General features: G+C 43.0%; 1 protein-coding gene across 2 annotated transcripts in view; it reads right to left on the reverse strand.

Annotated features, from left to right (window-relative positions):
• Positions 1-6223: 6223 nt before the first annotated feature.
• The window catches only part of LOC118357675 (uncharacterized), a 113382-nt gene continuing 98906 nt past the window's right edge, over positions 6224-20699 (reverse strand). For both annotated transcript variants that reach the window (XM_035735037.2, XM_035735036.2), the window contains exons 12-17: positions 13904-14097; positions 13544-13614; positions 12348-12505; positions 11308-11452; positions 11068-11211; positions 6224-10860 (exon numbers count right to left, since the gene is read on the reverse strand). In XM_035735037.2, coding sequence (XP_035590930.1) covers positions 10603-10860; positions 11068-11211; positions 11308-11452; positions 12348-12505; positions 13544-13614; positions 13904-14097 — 970 coding nt within the window. In that variant the 3' untranslated portion in view covers positions 6224-10602. The remainder of the gene's footprint in view (positions 10861-11067; positions 11212-11307; positions 11453-12347; positions 12506-13543; positions 13615-13903; positions 14098-20699) is intronic.

Consider the following 20699-nt stretch of genomic DNA (forward strand, 5'->3'; position numbering starts at 1 on the left):
AGACATCATGCCCATAGGGGGCACAAACTCACGTGCCCACTCAGATTTTAGCAATTATTTTGTATAAAAAAATGATACATTTAGTATTAAGCCAACGTTTTGTCATAATTATGTGTAAAAAAAAAAAAAAAAGATCTTCCAGTTTTTTGTCAGTTGTATTTCGCCCAAGGTGCACCATGGACTATAAGGAAACAGCTGATGCTTAAACTGACTAGCCTACCAAAACTGACCCTTACCTTCACCCAGTGGCGACCTGCCATTCAGGGCAGATGGGACCTGTTTTGAGCCCCACCTGTTTAGCGAAAAAAGTAATCAATAAAAATAAAGAGACCATGTTTTTATGCAGCTTTAATAACTCAATTATTTATTTATTTTTACATTGTTTGCAGACTGATATGTGGCACGTATTAATGCCCAAATAACATGCAAAACAGGCAAACAAAATGTATATATATATATATATATATATATATATATATATAGCATAAAAACATGGTCTCTTTTTTTGCTTTCTTGAGTAAGGCAGCTCCAAAATGCAGGTGTTTCAGCCTAGCTCAGTGCTTTCTGCGGTGGTGGGGCAGCCACCGAAGTGTTGGGGTTGGTAATGCTGGAAAATACGAAGTGTTGGGGTTGGTAATGTTCTCTAGTTGCACTGTGATTAGTTCAGGGTTCTGTCACTCACGGGAACACTACATCACAGCAAAATCTACAGGGAGACTTGGGCCTGAAGATCACTAATGTCATGATTCTACCTTTATTATTTCAGAATTCTCAGTTGTCTTGAAAGTACCATAAATCCAGAGAATTACAGACTTTGATGACAACGTTTGATGACAAAATTTGTCCACGAAGGACCGCCATGCCACCTTCCTGTTCAAGTGAGCACAGCACAACAAGGTGAGTCGAAAAAATTAATTGTATGCTGCTACATAAAGTATGTAATATACCAGGGTGTATGTATACTGTAGCTAAGAAAGTAATACAAAGTGTTTATTATATAGTAAGCTGTTAGTAGCACATGTGGCTCACCTTAATAATTTGGTCCCTTTTCCCCTCATAATTTAACCTACTGTTCTGACTTGGTGGTGCACATGTAGCCTATAGCCTGAAATGTCATCATCAAATATTGTAAGAGCTTTCATTGTCTGCTTATACCCTTTATTTATTCTACGGTTCTGACTTTGTGTACAGGGAGAATACTGTAAGAATATCCCATGTTCTGAATTCTGGCGCTGTTACATTTCAAAAGTGCTGAACTAATAGTTACATTGAATACTGTACGTCCATCCTAGATCGCTCATTAATGTCTTAATCAAAATGACAGATTGCCTCTTATCCGCTCGTTGTCCCCTTATTCCATAGTTTGTACATCTGAATTGTCACATTTGTTTAAGCAAGTCAGCCATATCATGCCAAGAGTCTGCAAAGTTGTCATCAAGGCAAAGGGTGGCTATTTGAAGAATCTCAAATATGAAGGAAAAAGGAAACCTCACATTGCTCTTGATGGTATCACTGATCTTTAATAAGCTTACGTATCGGCCTCACGGCCTTCATATTTGTTCAACTGTTACCATACATACTGCAAAAAAGATTGCTCAGATGTGCGAGGGCCTTTTGAATTAAGAATCTCAAATATGAAATATATTTTGATTTGTTTAAACCTTTTTTGGTTTCTACATGATTGCATATGTGTTATTTCATAGTTTTGATGTCTTCACTATTATTCTGCAATGTAGAAAATAGTAAAAATAAAGAAAAACCCTTGAATGAGTAGGTGTTCTAAAACTTTTGATCGGTCATGTATGTTTTTTTTTAAAGGTAGTAAATGGGGCTGAATGAATTGTTTCACTGCCAGACAAGGCTCTGCTGATAGCCAGGTGTAACAGTGGTAAGGTATTGGGACTGCTGTTTAGGACTGCTGTTAGGACTTATGTAGGCCATAACAGTTTGTGGGCACCGTTTGTCACCTTTATAGTGACAAATGTACTTTTTAGTGTTGTGTTGTGTAGTGGCTTTGCTGGCATATATCTAAGAGTTGGCCCCACCAAGATTTACATGCTAAAATTGCCAATGTCTTAACCCTACCCTTAACCAAACCCTCAACCAATGTTCCTTCTAAGCATGCAGCTCATCTCGGACTTCCCAGCAGAAGAAATAGGAGCCCCTAAAGAGAAGCACAAGATCGAACTCAACTTTCTACAGTTTCTCCTTTAGTTAACACTATCAAAGTTTCGCTCTACTGTGGCAAATGTGATCGAGCCAACACAATATTAGCCACTTTTAATGTAATATACCGAAACAAACCAAATATGCAAGATTTAGTATGTAAAACTAACTGTGCAAGACATGTTCTTGGTAGGCAGAGCGCATTGGAGTAGGATTCTATTGCAATGATAGACACGACTCAGGCCCCTATTCTACACAGACCAGTGCGCAATACCCAATCAAATCAAATCAAATCAAATTTATTTATATAGCCCTTCATACATCAGCTGATATCTCAAAGTGCTGGACAGAAACCCCAAACAGCAAGCAATGCAGGTGTAGAAGCACGGTGGCTAGGAAAAACTCCCTAGAAAGGCCAAAACTTAGGAAGAACCCTAGAGAGAAACCAGGCTATGTGGGGTGGCCAGTCCTCTTCTGGCTGTGCCAGGTGGAGATTATAACAGAACATGGCCAAGATGTTCAAATGTTCATAAATGACCAGCATGGTCGAATAATAATAAGGCAGAACAGTTGAAACTGGAGCAGCAGCACGGCCAGGTGGACTGGGGACAGCAAGGAGTCATCATGTCAGGTAGTCCTGGGGCATGGTCCTAGGGCTCAGGTCCTCCGAGAGAGAGAAAGAAAGAGAGGAGAGAATTAGAGAATGCACACTTAGATTCACACAGGATACCGAATAGGACAGGAGAAGTACTCCAGATATAACAAACTGACCCTAGCCCCCCGACACATAAACTACTGCAACATAAATACTGGAGGCTGAGACAGGAGGGGTCAGGAGACACTGTGGCCCCATCCGAGGACACCTCCGGACAGGGCCAAACAGGAAGGATATAACCCCACCCACTTTGCCAAAGCACAGCCCCCACCCCACTAGAGGGATATCTTCAACCACCAACTTACCATCCTGAGACAAGACTGAGTATAGCCCACAAAGATCTCCGCCATGGCACAACCCAAGGGGGGGGGGGCGCCAACCCAGACAGGATGACCACATCAGTGAATCAACCCACTCAGGTGACGCACCCCCTCCAGGGACGGCATGAGAGAGCCCCAGTAAGCCAGTGACTCAGCCCCTGTAATAGAGTTAGAGGCAGAGAATCCCAGTGGAAATCAGAGTTGTAGTAGGTCTATATGCCAATACCCATTGCCATATATGGATCTGTGCCATTCCCTTTGAACTGTACTGTCTTTAGCTACAGTATTTTGAGACAGTATTGAATAAGCTATGTAGCCAATAGGCAGAGCATAGCATAATTAGCATAAAATAGCATAAAAAACATGGAACGAACACCACTTATTGGCTGCTGCTATAGGCTGAATGATAGAACAGATATTTCCATGTTAAAATGTTATGGGATGCGTTTTTCTCCATTATTTTTTACGGTAGGCCTCTCTGGTAGGCCTTCATTATGATCAAATAGCCACAGTATCCTACTTGGCCACTGTTAAAACTGTAACTTAAAGTGGGTACAGACTCAGTGTTCACAGTAAACGCTCGGCGGAAGTTGTACAGAATTTTCACAAGTTGAAATTTAAGCTCAGCAGACCTGAAATTTGCTCAGTGCCGAAAACATTTTGAGGGAACACTGCCATTAAACCTAACCTAATTTTAATAAATTCTGAAATTAAATCTTGGTTTGGCCAACAGGACACTAGATCACCTACTCCAGACAGTATTGTCAGTGGAGGATGAGAAAGACTGGCAAGTGACACACAGTGTTTGATTTGATTGATTTGCTGCCAGTGATGGGAAGGACTCACTCAAAAACCCAGCTGCTTTTCTGAAGGGAAAGTAAAATGAAACAGGTGTGCCCGAGAGAGGCGTCATGCCCATAGGGGGCACGTGCCCCCTCAGATGTTGTTTAGCATATTGTTTAGCATATTAATTTGATCAAGCTATGTAGCCTATTGATTCCTTCTTGATGAATAAATGAGACAAAAATTGCCTTTCTGTGGGGCCCAGTTGGTAGAGCATGGTACTTGCAACACCAGGGTTGTGCGTTTGATTCCCATGCGGGACAAGCATGAAAAATGTATGTACTCACTACTGTAAGTCGCTATGGATAAGAGTGTCTGCTAAATTACTTAAATGAAATGTTTTGTTGCTTCTCAGTAATACTAGCCACCTAGCAATTTTATTAACAAATCTAAATGTATTTTATATTTTATATTCTTTTAAGTAGCCACACTTTGCCTTGGTGACAGCTTTGCACACTCTTGGCATTCTCTCAACCAGCTTCATGAGGAATGCTTTTCCAACAGTCTTGAAGGAGTTCCCACGTATGCTGAGCACTTGTTGGCTGATTTTCCTTCACTCTGCAATCCAACTCATCCCTAACCATCTCAATTGGGCTGAAGTCGGGTGATTGTGGAGGCAAGGTCATCTGATGCAGCACTCCATCACTCTCCTTCTTGGTCAAATAGCCCTTACACAGCCTGGATGTGTGTTGGGTCATTGTCCTGTTGAAAACAGATGATTGTCCCACTAAGCACAAACCAGATGGGATGGAGTATCGCTGCAGAATGCTGTGGTAGCCATGCTGGTTAAGTGTGCCTTGAATTCTAAATAAATCATTGACAGGGTTACCGGCAAAGCACCCCCACACCATCACACCTCCTGCTTCATACTTCACGGTGGGAACCACGCATGCGGAGATCATGGTGGTTGGAACCAAAAATGTCACATTTGGACTCATCTGACCAAAGGACAGATTTCCACCGGTCTAATGTCCATTGCTCGTGTTTCTTGACCCAAGCAAGTCTCTTCTTCTTATCAGTGTCCTTTAGTAGTGGCATCTTTGCAACAATTGTGCCATGAAGGCCTGATTCATGCAGTCTCCTCTGAACAATTGATGTTGACATGTGTATGTAACTTGAACTCTGTGAAGCATTTATTTGGGCTGCAATTCCTGAGGTTGGTAACTCTAATGAACTTGTCCTCTGCAGCAGCGGTAACTCTGGGCCATCCTTTCCTGTGGCAGTCCTCGTGAGAGTCAGTTTCAATATAGTGATTGATGGTTTTTGCGACTGCACATGAAGAAACTTTCAAAGTTCTTGAATTTTTTCCGTATTGACTGACTTTCATGTCTTAAAGTAATGATGGAATGTCACTTCTCTTAGCTTATTTGAGCTGTTCTTGCCATAATATGGACTTGGTCTTTTATCAAATAGGGCTGTCTTCTGTATACCCCCCTCCACCTTGTCACAACACAATTGATTGGCTCAAACGCATTAAGAAGAAAATAAATCCCACCTATTAACTTTTAACAAGGTACAGCTATTAATTAAAATTACATTCCAGGTGATTACCCTATGAAGCTGGTTGAGAGGATGCCAAGAGTGTGCAAAGCTGCCATCAAAGCAAATGGTGGCTACTTTGAAGAATCTCAAATATAAAATATATATCCTCACGTACTTCGTTCCCCATCTAAAATAATTGGGGCATGACACCCTTGTCTGGCATTGCTGCTTAAATGTGTGACATCATGCCAAAGACCTCGATCACTGTGATATTGTTATTAAAAAGTGATACGTGTTTAAAAGGTCAGTGACGGACACACACACACATGGCTGTGAAGGATACTAATGGCATCATGATCATGTCTTACCCACTTTATACTTAAGCAATAAGACCCGAGGAGGTGTGGTATATGGCCAAGATATGATGCAACGCAGAGTGCCTGGACATATATCCCTGAGCCGTGTTATATTGGCCATATATCACAAACCCCTGAGGTGCCTTATTGCTATTATAAACTGGTTACCAACGTAATTAGAGCAGTACAAGTAATTGTTTTATCATATCCATGGTATACGGTCTGATATACCATGGCTGTCAGCCAATCAGCATTCAGGGATTGAACCACCCAGTTTATAATCAATGTTTAATTCCCTTTTGAAATGACAGGTGCAAACAGTCTGGCTCCATGTGTGGTGGTATATTATTTTACGTAGTTTGACTTTGATATTTGACAAAAGAAGGAAATGCAAAGACTTGTCACTTTTTGGAACACTTTTATTTTTCCTTTATGCTTCCCAAAAGAAAAGCTCCTATACAAACAATGTTTTCTTACAGAGGTGAGGTTTTAACTGGTGGTGGACATGTGTACAGCTAAAATGAGTAAAACAATTCAAGTAAAAACATTTTAAATGTCTCTCATTGGCAGCATTCTAAGAAAACTGAAATGAGTCAGAACCCCACTGTAGTGTATTATATCACAGTTTTGAAAGCGTTGGTGTGGTGTCTACAACACATCAGCATAAAACAGCATTAAATACATTGACTTTATTCAGCTTCATAAAACAAAAAACATGACAATGAACTGAAGGACAAAAATGTTGTTCTGTATATTAACCATTCATTAAATACACTAAACATAATACAAAGGAAAGCAGACCATAATAATATTATCACATGTCACATTCATAAGTGCTTGCTGGGAATGGGTTGAACATACAGTAACACCTAGGCTTTCATTTCAGTATCATAGAGCGAACACTTGTTGGGAGCTAGTGGTTTCAATGCAAACCAGTGCCATGGAGACCCTGCAGCTGCTCTGTGATGATGTCAGTGGCAGAGTGGGCATAGAGAGCTCGCGGAGGTTGAACCTGAGGCTAGTCCCGGCTGTAGCTCAGTTGGTAGAGCATGGCGCTTGTAACGCCAGGGTAGTGGGTTCGATTCCCGGGACCACCCATACGTAGAATGTATGCACACATGACTGTAAGTCGCTTTGGATAAAAGCGTCTGCTAAATGGCATATATTATTATTATTATTATCATACTGCTTTATAACAGATTCTATACCGCATGCCTCTCTCCCTCATGGTTAGTGCCTGGGACACAGGAAACAGGGCATGTATTGCATAGACCCTATGATATGAACAAATAGTGTGTGAGAGATGAGATTTTCAGTTGTTCACCTGTTGATTGAACAACACAATGTCCCTTTGTATGTAAAAGGCCCTCAGTCCTTACCCTGTTCCCTCCAATGTCCGAGGGGACATGTCATTCTGTGGTAGACTACCCTGGCAACATATGCCACCAGTGTCAAACACTATCGATAAATACAAGTACCAAGCAGTAATATCACAGCTGTAACATCGTTACAATACAATTAAAGGTATATATCATCAGTTATAGTAACAATAAACACATACAGTTATCTGATAAAGGCAGCTTCCTAAAAGATTAGTGAGATGACAGAGACAGAGGGCAGAACAAACTGACAATATCAGTGACAGAGGGAAAGTGAAGTGATGCGAGAGAGGAGGAGGAGTGGAGGGGAGAATAGAGAGGGAAAGAAAGCATGAGCAGAGGAGACTGGAGTGGAGAAGAGATCATGGAAAAGGAAGGAGAATAATTTGAAAATGACTGAGGTGAGATAGGAAAATACGAAAGGCAAAATACACCATGCTAAACTTAGACATAACATTCAATTATCTGTACTAAAATTGTACAAAACAACATTTCCAGCAAGGTAAGTAAAGTTAATGGACACAGCTGGATAAACCGTTGCTGCTTTAAAACATCACATGAATGCACTGGCTAGACCATTATCCTCAGCCACATTCCTTAAATAGGCTCCTTAGTAGAACAGCAGGTCAGCCAGGTTGCTGCATGCTGCATTCAATGACATTCACAAACTTACAGCAGAACAGAAACACATCTCCTCAGATACACACACACACACACACACACACACACACACACACACACACACACACACACACACACACACACACACACACACACACACACACACACACACACACACACACACACACACACACACACACACACACAAAAAGAACTCTCAGTCACCGATCACACATAGCTCAGCAGTGCTCCATATCCAGAGACTGCCAATGGGCCACCCTAAAAAGCTTGTGCAGTGCAGGTGCAGCAATGTTATGGCTGAAAGGTAACTGAATGTCCTGCTAAACAGCTCTCTCTGCTGGTACGATGCTGGCATTACAGCTGTTCAAGGCCGACATTTGAAAGCCTGAGTAGCTTGAAACTGAAGGTATGTCATGAAATAGTTATGTTGATTATTTTTCTTTATATTGACTGAGGATATGGTATGGATATGCTTCCATACATATTCTGTCAGTAAATGTCTTGCTGCTTCCCCCGTCTATTAGCCTACAAGGCCCTCCTCACGCATTTCACACGTTACACATACACCCACTACATTATTCCATATGTCTGTTTTTCATGTAGCAACAACAGCAAAACATTACTCTGTGACAACATCAACAAATACCTTCAAAGTGAATCATGCTACCAATTTAAAGAAGAATGCCTCTCTCATTCTCTTCAGAATACTTCAAGGCCAGGGAGTTGAAATAATGATGGGAATTTGATTATGGTATTGTCCCACCTCGCCAGATCTCCTTTCTCAATCTCATCATTGTTTGATAGATACATAGGCATTTAGACAATACTCAAGATTGTGCTGGTGCCTTTGTTCACCCTTTACATACAGAATACTATGTAAAAACACATGATTATCATAGGTCACTTTCAGGACATTTAAATACAGGGAATGTATAATATCAACTATGTATGTTTATTTTATGCATATTCAACCAGGATATATTGTAAAACGACATATATAATGTATCATACAATATAAGCATAATATAGTAGTTGGCAGGTTATTAGAAAACATATGCCATAGGTTTACTATAATAACACTTATGTATAATGACACTTGTAACAGTACACAGGAGGAGGGGGAGAATGTCCAACATCAACAGGTTATTGTAAAATGCTGTACAAATATTGAAAAAACAAGTACATTCAGGGTCTGCCTGGTGAGTGTTAAAACAGGTCTTATAAACGAGTGATTACACATGGAGTAACAGGGAAGACATGTCAATACAACAGGATTAGTACAAAGACAACATAACCCAAACATTTTTTTTCCCCAAGAAGAAGAAAAAGGCAGAGCTCGATGCAGGCATGCTGAGAAAAAACAACATTCACGCACAGAGTAGTAAAAAGAAGCCTGCTGCAAGACAAAGCTAAAGCAACTGGCTAGGTAGGAGGGTTAACAACTGTTATTAAAGGGGCAATCTGCAGTTTTGAACAATAACATAGCGATTACCCTACCACTGATTCGGTAAACAGCTGAGGGATGAGGCTGGCGTTTTGAGGCTATACCATGTTTGTTTACAATTACATTGTATACAAACAAAGGAGTTAAACAAGTTTATATTTTGGGTTGAAGTAAGCTCATGAGGCATCGATAGTTTTATTCTTCAAAAATCAATGGGCATATATATTAAATCGCATATTGTCCCTTTAAGGAAAAGCAATTAAGAAACCATGGGCCTCTCTTTCTGAGAGGATTATTAAGTACAATTACATTTTTTTTTACTCGTGTGTAGCTGTACAGTAGTAAACTAGTGTGGCTCAAATGACATCAACCACTCTGACAACCCATTTGGAATAGATGGTAGAGAGGGGAGCCACAGTTACCCCCTCTCTGAGACAGAGAATGTGAGAACAGGGGAGCAGAGAGAGAGGGGGCAGAGATTGGAGCGGTTTGAAGTCATGAGAGCACAGTCTCTCGCCCTGACTTGGGCCAGGAGGGAGAGCTGCAACTGAGCCTCCATTGCAGATCCGGGTGTGTAGTGCACTGCCATTCTGATCCACTAGAGCCACCTTGTTGCCATCACATTTGCCCCAAAGAAGAGTTCAGGAGCTGCAAGTACCCTTGTCGTTAGGCTCCCTCATGTATGTGGACACACACAGATGTCATGGAAAAAAAGGGAACAGCAATGCAATGAGTCGTGGATCTAGCTCCTGTTACTACAGTATTACAGTACTGTAACACGTGTTCAAATCAATAGCACAGTCATCTGAGACTTAATGTGTCAAAAGTGTAAACATGTTTGGTCCCAAATCAGAGGAAAACATTTCAAGAAAAAAGGCTGGAGGAGGGGTTTGTGGGAGAGGTGCCCTGAAAGAAAAGGAAAGAAAAAGATGCTGGATGGGAGTCCTTGTACGGCGGTGATACTGCTTACGGGAGGAACCTCTGTCTTACCATACGGCATGGTACCGTCTATTAACATATGCAGCAAGCTTTCGCTGGAATACCTTCTTTCCAAGCTGCATGACCTCTCCAACGCTCCCCCCTCCCTCCTGCCCCAACGCACCGCTGGCATTGGCCAGTCATAGGATCTGCACCGCTGCACCTCCCCTATTGGCCGAGGAGATCGGGGGTGCCGGGTGGGGGCATGGTGTATACAGTACACTCTCACCACTCTCATTTTCAAGCTCTTATAAGCCCCCTCCACTGGATTTCAAATAAAAACTTGCGCAGGGAGACAAACCTGCCACGTCATCACCACCCGGCTCCCCGCCCTGCCTCACTTCTTGACGGCCTGGCGGTAGCTGTATCTCTGGGCCTCGGTGTGCTTGGAGCCTTTTCCCATGCCACTGCAGCCCACCGGCTCCTTGGTGCTGCTGCCCTGGGAGGCCTGGCTGAAGTCCTGCAGCGTGGGGCTGGAATGGGCGCGCTGCAGCCCGTTGTCCTCCAGGATCTGAACCTCGAATACGGACAGGTCATCCTCGCCGCAGCGGATCTTGTTCCGCAGCAGCATGGCGTAGGTACCGTAGCGTGTTTTCTATGTGACAGAAGAGTGAGGGGATGGAGGCAGAAGGAGACAGAGGGAGAGGAGGGAAGGCAAGAAACGCAAAGAGGGGAAGCAGAGGAAGTGAATGAGACAGAAATGCAGTGCTGCATAATTACTTAACGCTCGACTAAATTCCAATTTCTTTCTTTTCCTTTCTGTTGCCTTTTAAAAGTTCACACACTGTCGCCTCGGGCTCACCTCAAACTCCAGGTACTCGTCTCGCTGGCGGTACTCCTCCAGCTCGCGGCCTTTGACCTTTCGGTCTGGAGGATATGAGTGCAGCTCAGCCAGTTCAGTGGAGATGGCCCGGAACCGAGTCTCATGGGACTGGACCTGCTCCTCCTGTAGGCACAGATACTCAGAATTCAGAGTTCGCCACCCATGTCACCTGACCAGGGTGATGGGAAGATAGACGTCCATGCATTTTCTCCCAGGTACCTGTGACAGTTTGGAGGTGGAGCTTGGCAGCAGAGGTCGGGCAAATTTCTTCTGTGAACCAATGGCTGCAGGGAAAGGTGGCGCCGAGAACATGGCTGCTACCGTATTGATGCGTGTGATCCACGACTGCATCTGCTCTGTGCTTCTATGGTGGACAAAGCACACACGCACAGTGAGTTTGTGAGATCGTGTTGCAGAAACACAAACCAAGGATGGACCTGCACGCATGCATATACACAACATACACACACCACACACACACCTCCTCCCACACACACACATTTCAATCCCCACCGCACAGCGCTAACTAAGACATCTTAGTGATTATCATCACGGCTGCTGAATACAAAAAAATGCTGCTTTGCTCAGACAGCTCTGCCACAACTCCTTGGACACTGGCTGAGAAAGGAGAGAGACAGAAGTAGGGAGGGAGGGAGGGAGGGAGGGAAAAGAGAGGGAGAGAGAGAAAGAAGGAGGCAGAGCGAGAGAGAGGGAGAGAAAAAGATAGGAGAGGAAGAGAGTGAGGGAGAGAGAGGAATGTATCTGGGACAAATGCAGGCTGCAAATGGAGAAGAGCCGGTCCTCCTGGGGGACTGGGACATGTGGCCACGTCATGTGCCTCTGCATTCTGAATTTACAGCCCCCCCACTGCCCTCCTCCTCCCAAAAACAAGCACACACGCACGCACGCACACAGACACACACACACACACAGCAGGAGGTAGCAACAGCCATTATTTGGCTGGTGAGAAGGGGAGAGACTGGGGCGAGACAGGTAGTGCTCAAACAAGGAGACAAGAAGAGGAGGGCGACCTTGACTGAGGTGGATGTGTGCTGTGCAATTAAGAATAAGTTGCAGGATATGGCTCCAAGACAAAGAATGAACCCTCTAGCATTCAATTGAAAGTGTGTGCACCGAACTCGTAAAAACGAGGGATGGCTCGATCTTACAGGAGTGTGAGAAAGCAAGGTATAAGTCAGTCTTTGAGGTGTGTTAAGAATGGATGAGACAAGAACAGTGAAGTGAGGGATGGGACTCACGGTGCCTGGAAGAGGTAGACCCTCCAGTCGGCGGTGCGGAGGTAGAACACATTGGGTCTCTTGCTGTAGTCGGCAGCCCTCATGGCCAGAGAGTGGTGGATGGACACAGCGTTCTTCAGATCTTCGTCCGACAGCTGCTTATCTGGCCGGTACACTCCCTGCATGGTCAAACAATGACAATCAGCATAAAGTGTGAATACCTCATTATGTCATTATTGACCATCGCAGTAGTTCTTCTAACCGCAGGGTAGTGTATTCAATGCCCAGATGGTTCTGTAAGTACCGATAATCTAATTTGGTTGTAATGTGAGAATGTTAAGCATCAGTAAGTTGGCAATGGATGTTATGGTGTGAAATGTCATCAATCATAAAACACAGCAATGAATTGTAACTGGATTGTGGATGATTGAATCAGGACACTCTAGTAGGTAACTGTGTCCCGACCTCTCTTTCTGCAGGATGACTTGTTGTTGGGATGTTACAAAACAAACCATACTAAGGAAAGGGTTATTTTTGACACCCCAGTAAGGGGCCTTGCCTCTCCCCAAAGCAGACCTGACTGTTGGACCAGAGACCAGTGCCCATAGACATACAGTACATAAATCATTGGCACAGCTGCGTCGCAATGGTAACATCTCTGGACGGGACCCTTGCTTCCGTTCAAATTTAGCGGAACACAAGCCCAAGAAGCTGACAGGGCTGCCCCTAGCAAAGGCCAGGACCACTGGTCTATATGGGCATAGAGGGCAGTGCCAGGTCTGAGGACTGTAGTCTGAAGGCACTGAACAAAAGACTCAACCTTTGTGAATGATCTCATTCTGATAATATCCACACTCAACAGGGTATGAAAATCCATCCGCATGGTTGGAGAGTGCATCTGTATGAGCAGTTTTAGTATTTCAGTTTGTGTCAATCAAATATTGGTATACGTGTATCACAAATGTTATTGTATATGGGTATGTAACGAAGTGGGATAATCTTAGCAATCTTTTGTTTTTGTTTCTTTGGTACAGAAACTGTATCGTTACTGAATACGAGTATGTAAAAAGTGATTGGACTTGGAAGTCTTTTTGAGACTTTTCAGAACATTTTGCCATGTTCTGTGGTGTGGAACAGTGAAAGTCTCGTGAGTTCATAAAGTGGAACAGAAGTGGCAGAAGTTGTCAGACCTGCTCCCGTCGGCAGGAGCTGCTCACCTTCTGTAGGTAGAGAATCAGCCCTTTCAGAATGCCATAGAACGTCTTCCATCCTCTCTTCCCACGCGGTGCTGTGACCAGGAGAATAGTTAGGTCAAAACTCAGGTCAGCTTCAAATGTCCATACTAACATCAGACCTCAATACATTGCTTCATACTAAGTGGTAGGAATTATACGATTTGCTGTATGTGGACCACAAGAAGTATACTGTAGCTGCTGCTAAAGTAACAGCAAAAGACTAAATGAGTAGGATTAACAAATAAACAGCGATGAGGATAGGGAGGGGATAGGGGGTTTGTCAATATTATATCTTTTTTTTTACCAGAGCTATAAATGTATGTATATGGTTTTGGCACGTACTTCTTTTGCCGTCTGAGTCAGCGTGCACCTTGCGCACCAGGAAGCCGTTCTTGTACAGAAGGGCTCCTGAGGGCTGGGCCATGGCCACTAGTGGTTTCCCGCCGCTGGCCATGCTCTTCTTGTGTTTAGAGGCGGAGTCTGCCTGGCTGGTGTCCCCCAGCTCCGAGAAAGACTTCCGCATCTCCTCCTCATCGCTATAGCGACAAGAAACAGAAGGGTGAGAAACCTGGTTACTATTTTACCACGCCTCCGTTGGCAACACATCAACCAATCACGTTCAACCAATCACTTTCCATCAATCTCACTCTGTGACCGTCCATTATAAGATAGGATGAGACAGAGTAGTTTCAATAGCAGAACACATAGGCCTATTCAAAGTCCCTCTCCCGGTTATAATGTGCATTTTGTCATCTACTAACATTTCTAAAGTGGTGTGTGGGTATAGCCTTGGTTATATAACATATTTACAAAGCACAATTCTACCTAGGGGAAACCTGAGTGAATGATAGTGTTTCTTCCTCTTCAAAGCATTAATTTGCTGTCTTCCCCTCTTCCTCCCTCCTTCCCTCCACCATTTCTTTGTGATTTCCTCCTGGTCTCTAGAGAACCAGTCCACTCTCCTTGATCAAAACACACCGCAGCAGGAGAGCGACACGATCGATAGCATGGCAGCTTTGAGGTGAAAAGCAAGGGCATTCTGTTCCACTAGGGACTTCCTATCTCTGAGATAAATTTCCGACTTGTCACTGACTTTTTCAGTGGCATGTTTCCCCATTGTTTGTGTGTGGAACTCCTCCAAAATGGTGAAAAGTACTTTCCCAAATGCGAAACTAGCTCAAACAAAACAAATAAATGGGTTACAATTGATGTGTTATTAAAAAACTATACAATGTCTGTGGTTATCAGTGCACGATGAAAATATAACTGTATCTTAGTATACAGTTGATTGTCATCCCTATACCAGTGAAGGCTGGTAGAAGGAGGGTGGCTTATTGTAATGGTGGAAACAGAATGAGTGGAAAGGTATCAAACACATGGTTTCCATTTGAATTGGTTTCCATGTGTTTGATGCCATTCCATTGTGTTTTATATCATTCCATTACAGCCATTACAAAGAGCATGACCTCCGACTGAAGTGACACTTCCATACTGTACATTGAGCCAGGAGGTTTTCCTGATCACATGGCCTGACAGGAAAAACTGTTCGTAGTTATACGTAATTATACATAGGCTATAATTATAGGGCCCAGAGTTTTTCACAAGGTCAGGAAAAACTCTGTAGGCACGGCCTACTAAATGTATTCAAACCTTGGCTTCCTACTATGCCTAGGATTTGGAGATAGTTTCAGCACTCTGTTACTTACCCCATCAGAGCAGCCATGAGAAGCCATTTCTCTTAACGAGAGATTAGCAGCTGAGGATCAGCTCTCTCAACTCTCGATCTGAGTGTTATTATAGACGAGTTAGTCCAACGATGTCACATTAGGTCCCAATGGGCACAGACATCAGTTTAATGTCTAGTTTTGATATACATTTGGTTGAGTTGTCAACTAACGTGAATTCAACGTGAAATCAACAACAAAAAACATCCAGTCAGTGGCAGCCCTGTGAGCAAATACAGCTTGTTGATGAGAGAGGTCAAAGGAGAATGGCAAGATTTGTTCAAGCTAACAGGCTGGCCACAAAGAGACAAATAACGGCGCAGTACTACAGTGGTGTGCAGAACGGCATCTTTGAACGCACAACTCGTCCACTATGTTCGACTCTTATCAGTTAAAACAAGAAGAAGCGGCTCCACTGGATATTTGAGAAGTAGAAAAACATTGCCTGGTCCGACAAATACCAGTTCCTGTTGTGTCATGCTGATGGCAGAGTCAGGATTTGGCGTAAGCAGCATGAGTCCATGGACCCATCCTGCCTGGTATCAACGGTACAGGCTGGTGGCGGTGGTGTACTGCCGTCCAATCTGCAGCAACTGCATGATGCTATCGCCTCAGCATGGACTAACTTCCCTGTGGAACATTTCTGACTTGAAGAATTTAGGCTGTTCTGGAGGGTGGTTAAACCTGGTACTAGATGGGTGTACCAAATAAACTGGCCGGTGAGTGTAGTTTGGAATTTTGAGGCAGGTTCAAATAATGATCACTCCAGTTCCACTCAAGATGAAGATACTGTACTTAGTATAAACCATTTACACCACATCCCCCTTACTTATATGATAATCCTACAAACATGGTTGGGCTGCTGCTAACATATTTTTACATGTGGGATAATCTGGACCTGACGCAGCAGTTAAGAGGATAGCTCATTTTAAGAGCTGAACCTTTCCTATAATGTTTCCCAATACTAGTCAGCTAATCCACCAAATATCAGCCAAACCCAGTTTAAAACAAGGACTACACTTGTTACCTCAGTTTCACCTGTGTAGAAGTTCACAAAACAGACGTGCAAACCACCATCAAAATGGACTCCCTTGGAAACCTTTGAGATTAAGATATGAGTAACCAGCAGTACACAACAACAGTTAGCTCTATATGAGTGAGAGACAGAGCAGGATGGAGAGCTAGTGAGAGCTGGTGAGCATGTGTCTCAGAGTTCTAGCCTGTTGCCTGGTAACTGCTGGCCTGCGTGAATTTCACTATACACTGTGACAAAGTAAAGGGAGAGAGAGAGAGAGAGAGCGTGAGAGGGGATGGACGGAAATGGGGGAGCGAGCAAGATAGACAGAAAACAAAAGCCTAGAAAGACAAAGCTGATATAGGAGTTAGGAGCCATAATAAAGAGGGGATAGGTGAGATAGAAGGAGAGGAGAGGAGGATAGGGTGGTGATGTGTAGGGGGAAGAGAGGGAACAGGTTGATTAGGTCTGGGGCAGACCTGCACAGCATGCTGGGAAGTGTGATGACATTGTTGCACCAGTAGCTAAAGTGGACACAATAGTCTTGTCACACCTATGACACTTTCCCATTAAAACACATATGATGCTTGACAAGATATAGTATCAGTGTTCCTGTATACTGTTGTGGTGAGGTGAAATAGGGCACCCGATACAGAGCAGAAGTAATCACAACCCCTGACGTACATTACCATGATGATAGAAAGCATTTCATCCATGGAAATGGTTCAGCTTTTATTTTAGTCCTCTAAATAATCATTATCGTAACCAAAATCTATCAAAATCATCCTTATGTAAATGAGTGATGTAGGTGCTATTTGCATGGTCCCTTATAAATAAATGAATAAATAAATCATTTTAAATCATTGGACTGGTATACTGGTATTATTATGAGAATGTTTTTCAGAAGCCTGGTGGTGTCTATATTCTAATGCCAGTGAAATGGGTTCTTCTTATTCCTTCTCCTAACAGGTGATAGGAGCCAGCAGGAGAGGATACAATGGAATTATAGAAAAAATAGCCTAATTAAAGGTGCACTATGCAGAAATCGCTCCACCATTTTGTGGTTGCAAAAATTCTAACAGTTTGCTTAATTTCAGATTATGTGACAATACAAGCATAGAGAATGTCCAGATCATTGTACAATCTAAAACTGCTGTGAAATATATTTTCAATTACCAAAATATTACATTTTCAGCTGTTTGAAGCTGGGGTACAAAACTAAAAGTAAGATGCAAAAACAAAACTTAAGAACCATATGCATAGAAATAGCACACATAGAACACATATATATGATGATCTATAACTCACATTTCTATGTGAATTTGGTTGGGTTGCTCTAAAAGTTATATATTGCAGCTTTAACGGCAAAAAAAAATCAGCAATGGCATATTTTCAGTGAACTCTGAAGCTCTTCCAACTATTGTATTTTTTCACAACTGACGCCTGACATATTGACATAGTAAGGTGTGTAGCCTTGTGGTTAGAGTGTTGGACCAGTAACTGAAAGTTTGCTGGATCGAATCCCCCGAGTTGACACGGTAAAAATCTGTTGTTCTGCCCCAGAACAAGGCAGTTAATCAACTGTTCCCCGGTAGGCTGTCATTGTAAATAATAATTTGTTCTTAAATCCTGTTTGGGCTAGGGGGCAGCATTTTCACTTTTGGATGAAAAGCGTGCCCAGAGTAAACTGCCTGCTACTCAGTCCCAGATGCTAATATATGCATATTATTAGTAGTATTGGATAGAAAACACTGAAGTTTCTACAACTGTTTGAATGATGTCTGTGAGTATAACAGAACTCATGTAAGGCAAAAACCTGAGAAAGGCAAAAACCTGATAAAAAATCCAACCAGGAAGTGGGAAATCTGAGGTCGGTCGTTTTTCAACTCAGCCCCTATTGAAGATACAGTGGGATATTGGTCATCTTGCACTTCCTCAGGCTTCCAGAAGATGTCAACAGTCTTTAGAACATTGTTTCAGGCTTCTACTGTGAAGGGGGGCTGAATGAGAGGGGAATGAGTCAGAGGTCTGCCCAGCAGCCACAAGCTCGTGAGGCGCGGTCATGTGAGAGTTACCTTGCGTTCCATTGCTTTTCTATATAGACAAAGGAATTCTCTGGTTGGGACATTATTGAAGATTTATGTTCAAAACATCCTAAACATTGTTTCTATACTTCGTTTGATATGTTTCTATGACCAGTAATATAACTTTTGGACTTTTCGTCTGACCTTTCCGCTGGACTTGCACGCGCGTTTGGATTTGTTTACCAAACGCCCTAACAAAAGGAGGTATATGGACATAAATGATGAACTTTATCAAACGAATCAAACATTTATTGTGGAACTGGGATTCCTGGGAGTGCATTCTGATGAAGATCATCAAAGGTAAGTGAATATTTATAATGCTATTTCTGACTAATGTTGATTACACAAGATGGCGGATATCTTTTTGGCTTGTTTGGGCACTAAACGCTGTACTCAGATTATTGCATTGGTGTGCTTTTTCTGTAAAGTTTTTTTGAAATCTGACATAGCGGTTGCATTAAGGAGAAGTTTATCTAAAGTTCCATGTATAATAGTTGTATCTATTATCAATGTTTATGATGAGTATTTCTGTGAATTGATGTGGCTCTCTCCAAAATCACTGCATGTTTTGGAACTACTGAACATAACACACCAATGTAAAATTAGATTTTTGGATATAAATATGCACTTTATCAAACAAAACATACATGTATTGTGTAACACGAAGTCCTATGAGTGTCATCTGATGAAGATCATCAAAGGTTAGTGATTCATTTTATCTATATTTCTGCTTTTTGTGACTCCTCTCTTTGGCTGGAAAAATGGCTGTGTTTTTCTGTGACTTGGTGGTGACCTAAGATAATCTTTTGTGGTGCTTTCGCTGTAAAGCTTTTTTGAAATCACACACTTCCGGCGCCGACAGAGATGGCCGCCTCGCTTCGCGTTCCTAGGAAACTATGCAGTTTTTTGTTTTTTTTACGTGTTATTTCTTACATTAGTACCCCAGGTCATCTTAGGTTTCATTACATACAGTCGAGAAGAACTACTGAATATAAGATCAGCGTCAACTCACCATCAGTACGACCAAGAATATGTTTTCCGCGACGCGGATCCTGTGTTCTGCCTTACAAACAGGACAACGGAATGGATCGCATGCAGCGACCCAAGAAAACGACTCCGAAAAAGAGGGAAACGAGGCGGTCTTCTGGTCAGACTCAGGACACAGGCACATTGCGCACCACTCCCCAGCATTCTTCTTGCCAATGTCCAGTCTCTTGACAACAAGGTTGACGAAATCCGAGCAAGGGTGGCATTCCAGAGGGACATCAGAGACTGCAACGTTCTCTGCTTCACGGAAACATGGCTCACTGGGAAGACGCTATCCGATGCGGTGCAGCCAACGGGTTTCTCCACGCATCGCGCCGACAGAAACAAACATCTTTCTGGTAAGAAGAGTGGCGGGGGCGTATGCCTCATGACTAACGAGACATGGTGTGATGAAGGAAACATACAGGAACTCAAATCCTTCTGTTCACCTGATTTAGAATTCCTCACAATCAAATGTAGACCGCATTATCTTCCAAGAGAATTCTCTTCGATTATAATCACAGCCGCAAGCAGACACATCGATGGCTCTGAACGAACTTTATTTAACTCTTTGCAAACTGGAAACCATTTATCCGGAGGCTGCATTCATTGTAGCTGGGGATTTTAACAAAGCTAATCTGAAAACAAGACTCCCTAAATTTTATCAGCATATCGATTGCGCAACCAGGGGTGGTAAAACCTTGGATCATTGTTACTCTAACTTCCGCGACGCATATAAGGCCCTGCCCCGCCCCCCTTTCGGAAAAGCTGACCACGACTCCATTTTGCTGATCCCTGCCTACAGGCAGAAACTCAAACAAGAGGCTCCCACGCTGAGGTCTGTCCAACGCTGGTCAGACCAAGCTGACTCCACACTCCAAGACTGCTTCCATCACGTGGACTGGGACATGTTTCGTATTGCGTCAGATAAAAATATTGACGAATACGTTGATTCGGTGTGCGAGTTCATTAGAACGTGAGTCGAAGATGTCGTTCCCATAGCAACGATAAAAACATTCCCTAACCAGAAACCGTGGATTGATGGCACCATTCGCGTGAAACTGAAAGCGCGAACCACTGCTTTTAATCAGGGCAAGGTGTCTGGCAACATGACCGAATACAAACAGTGCAGCTATTCCCTCCGCAAGGCTATTAAACAAGAGAAGCGTCAGTACAGAGACAAAGTGGAATCTCAATTCAATGGCTCAGACACAAGAGGCATGTGGCAGGGTCTCCAGTCAATCACGGACTACAAGAAGAAACCCAGCCCAGTCACGGACCAGGATGTC

The sequence above is a fragment of the Oncorhynchus keta genome, chromosome 24, assembly GCF_023373465.1.
Source record: "Oncorhynchus keta strain PuntledgeMale-10-30-2019 chromosome 24, Oket_V2, whole genome shotgun sequence".
NCBI lineage: Eukaryota > Metazoa > Chordata > Actinopteri > Salmoniformes > Salmonidae > Oncorhynchus > Oncorhynchus keta.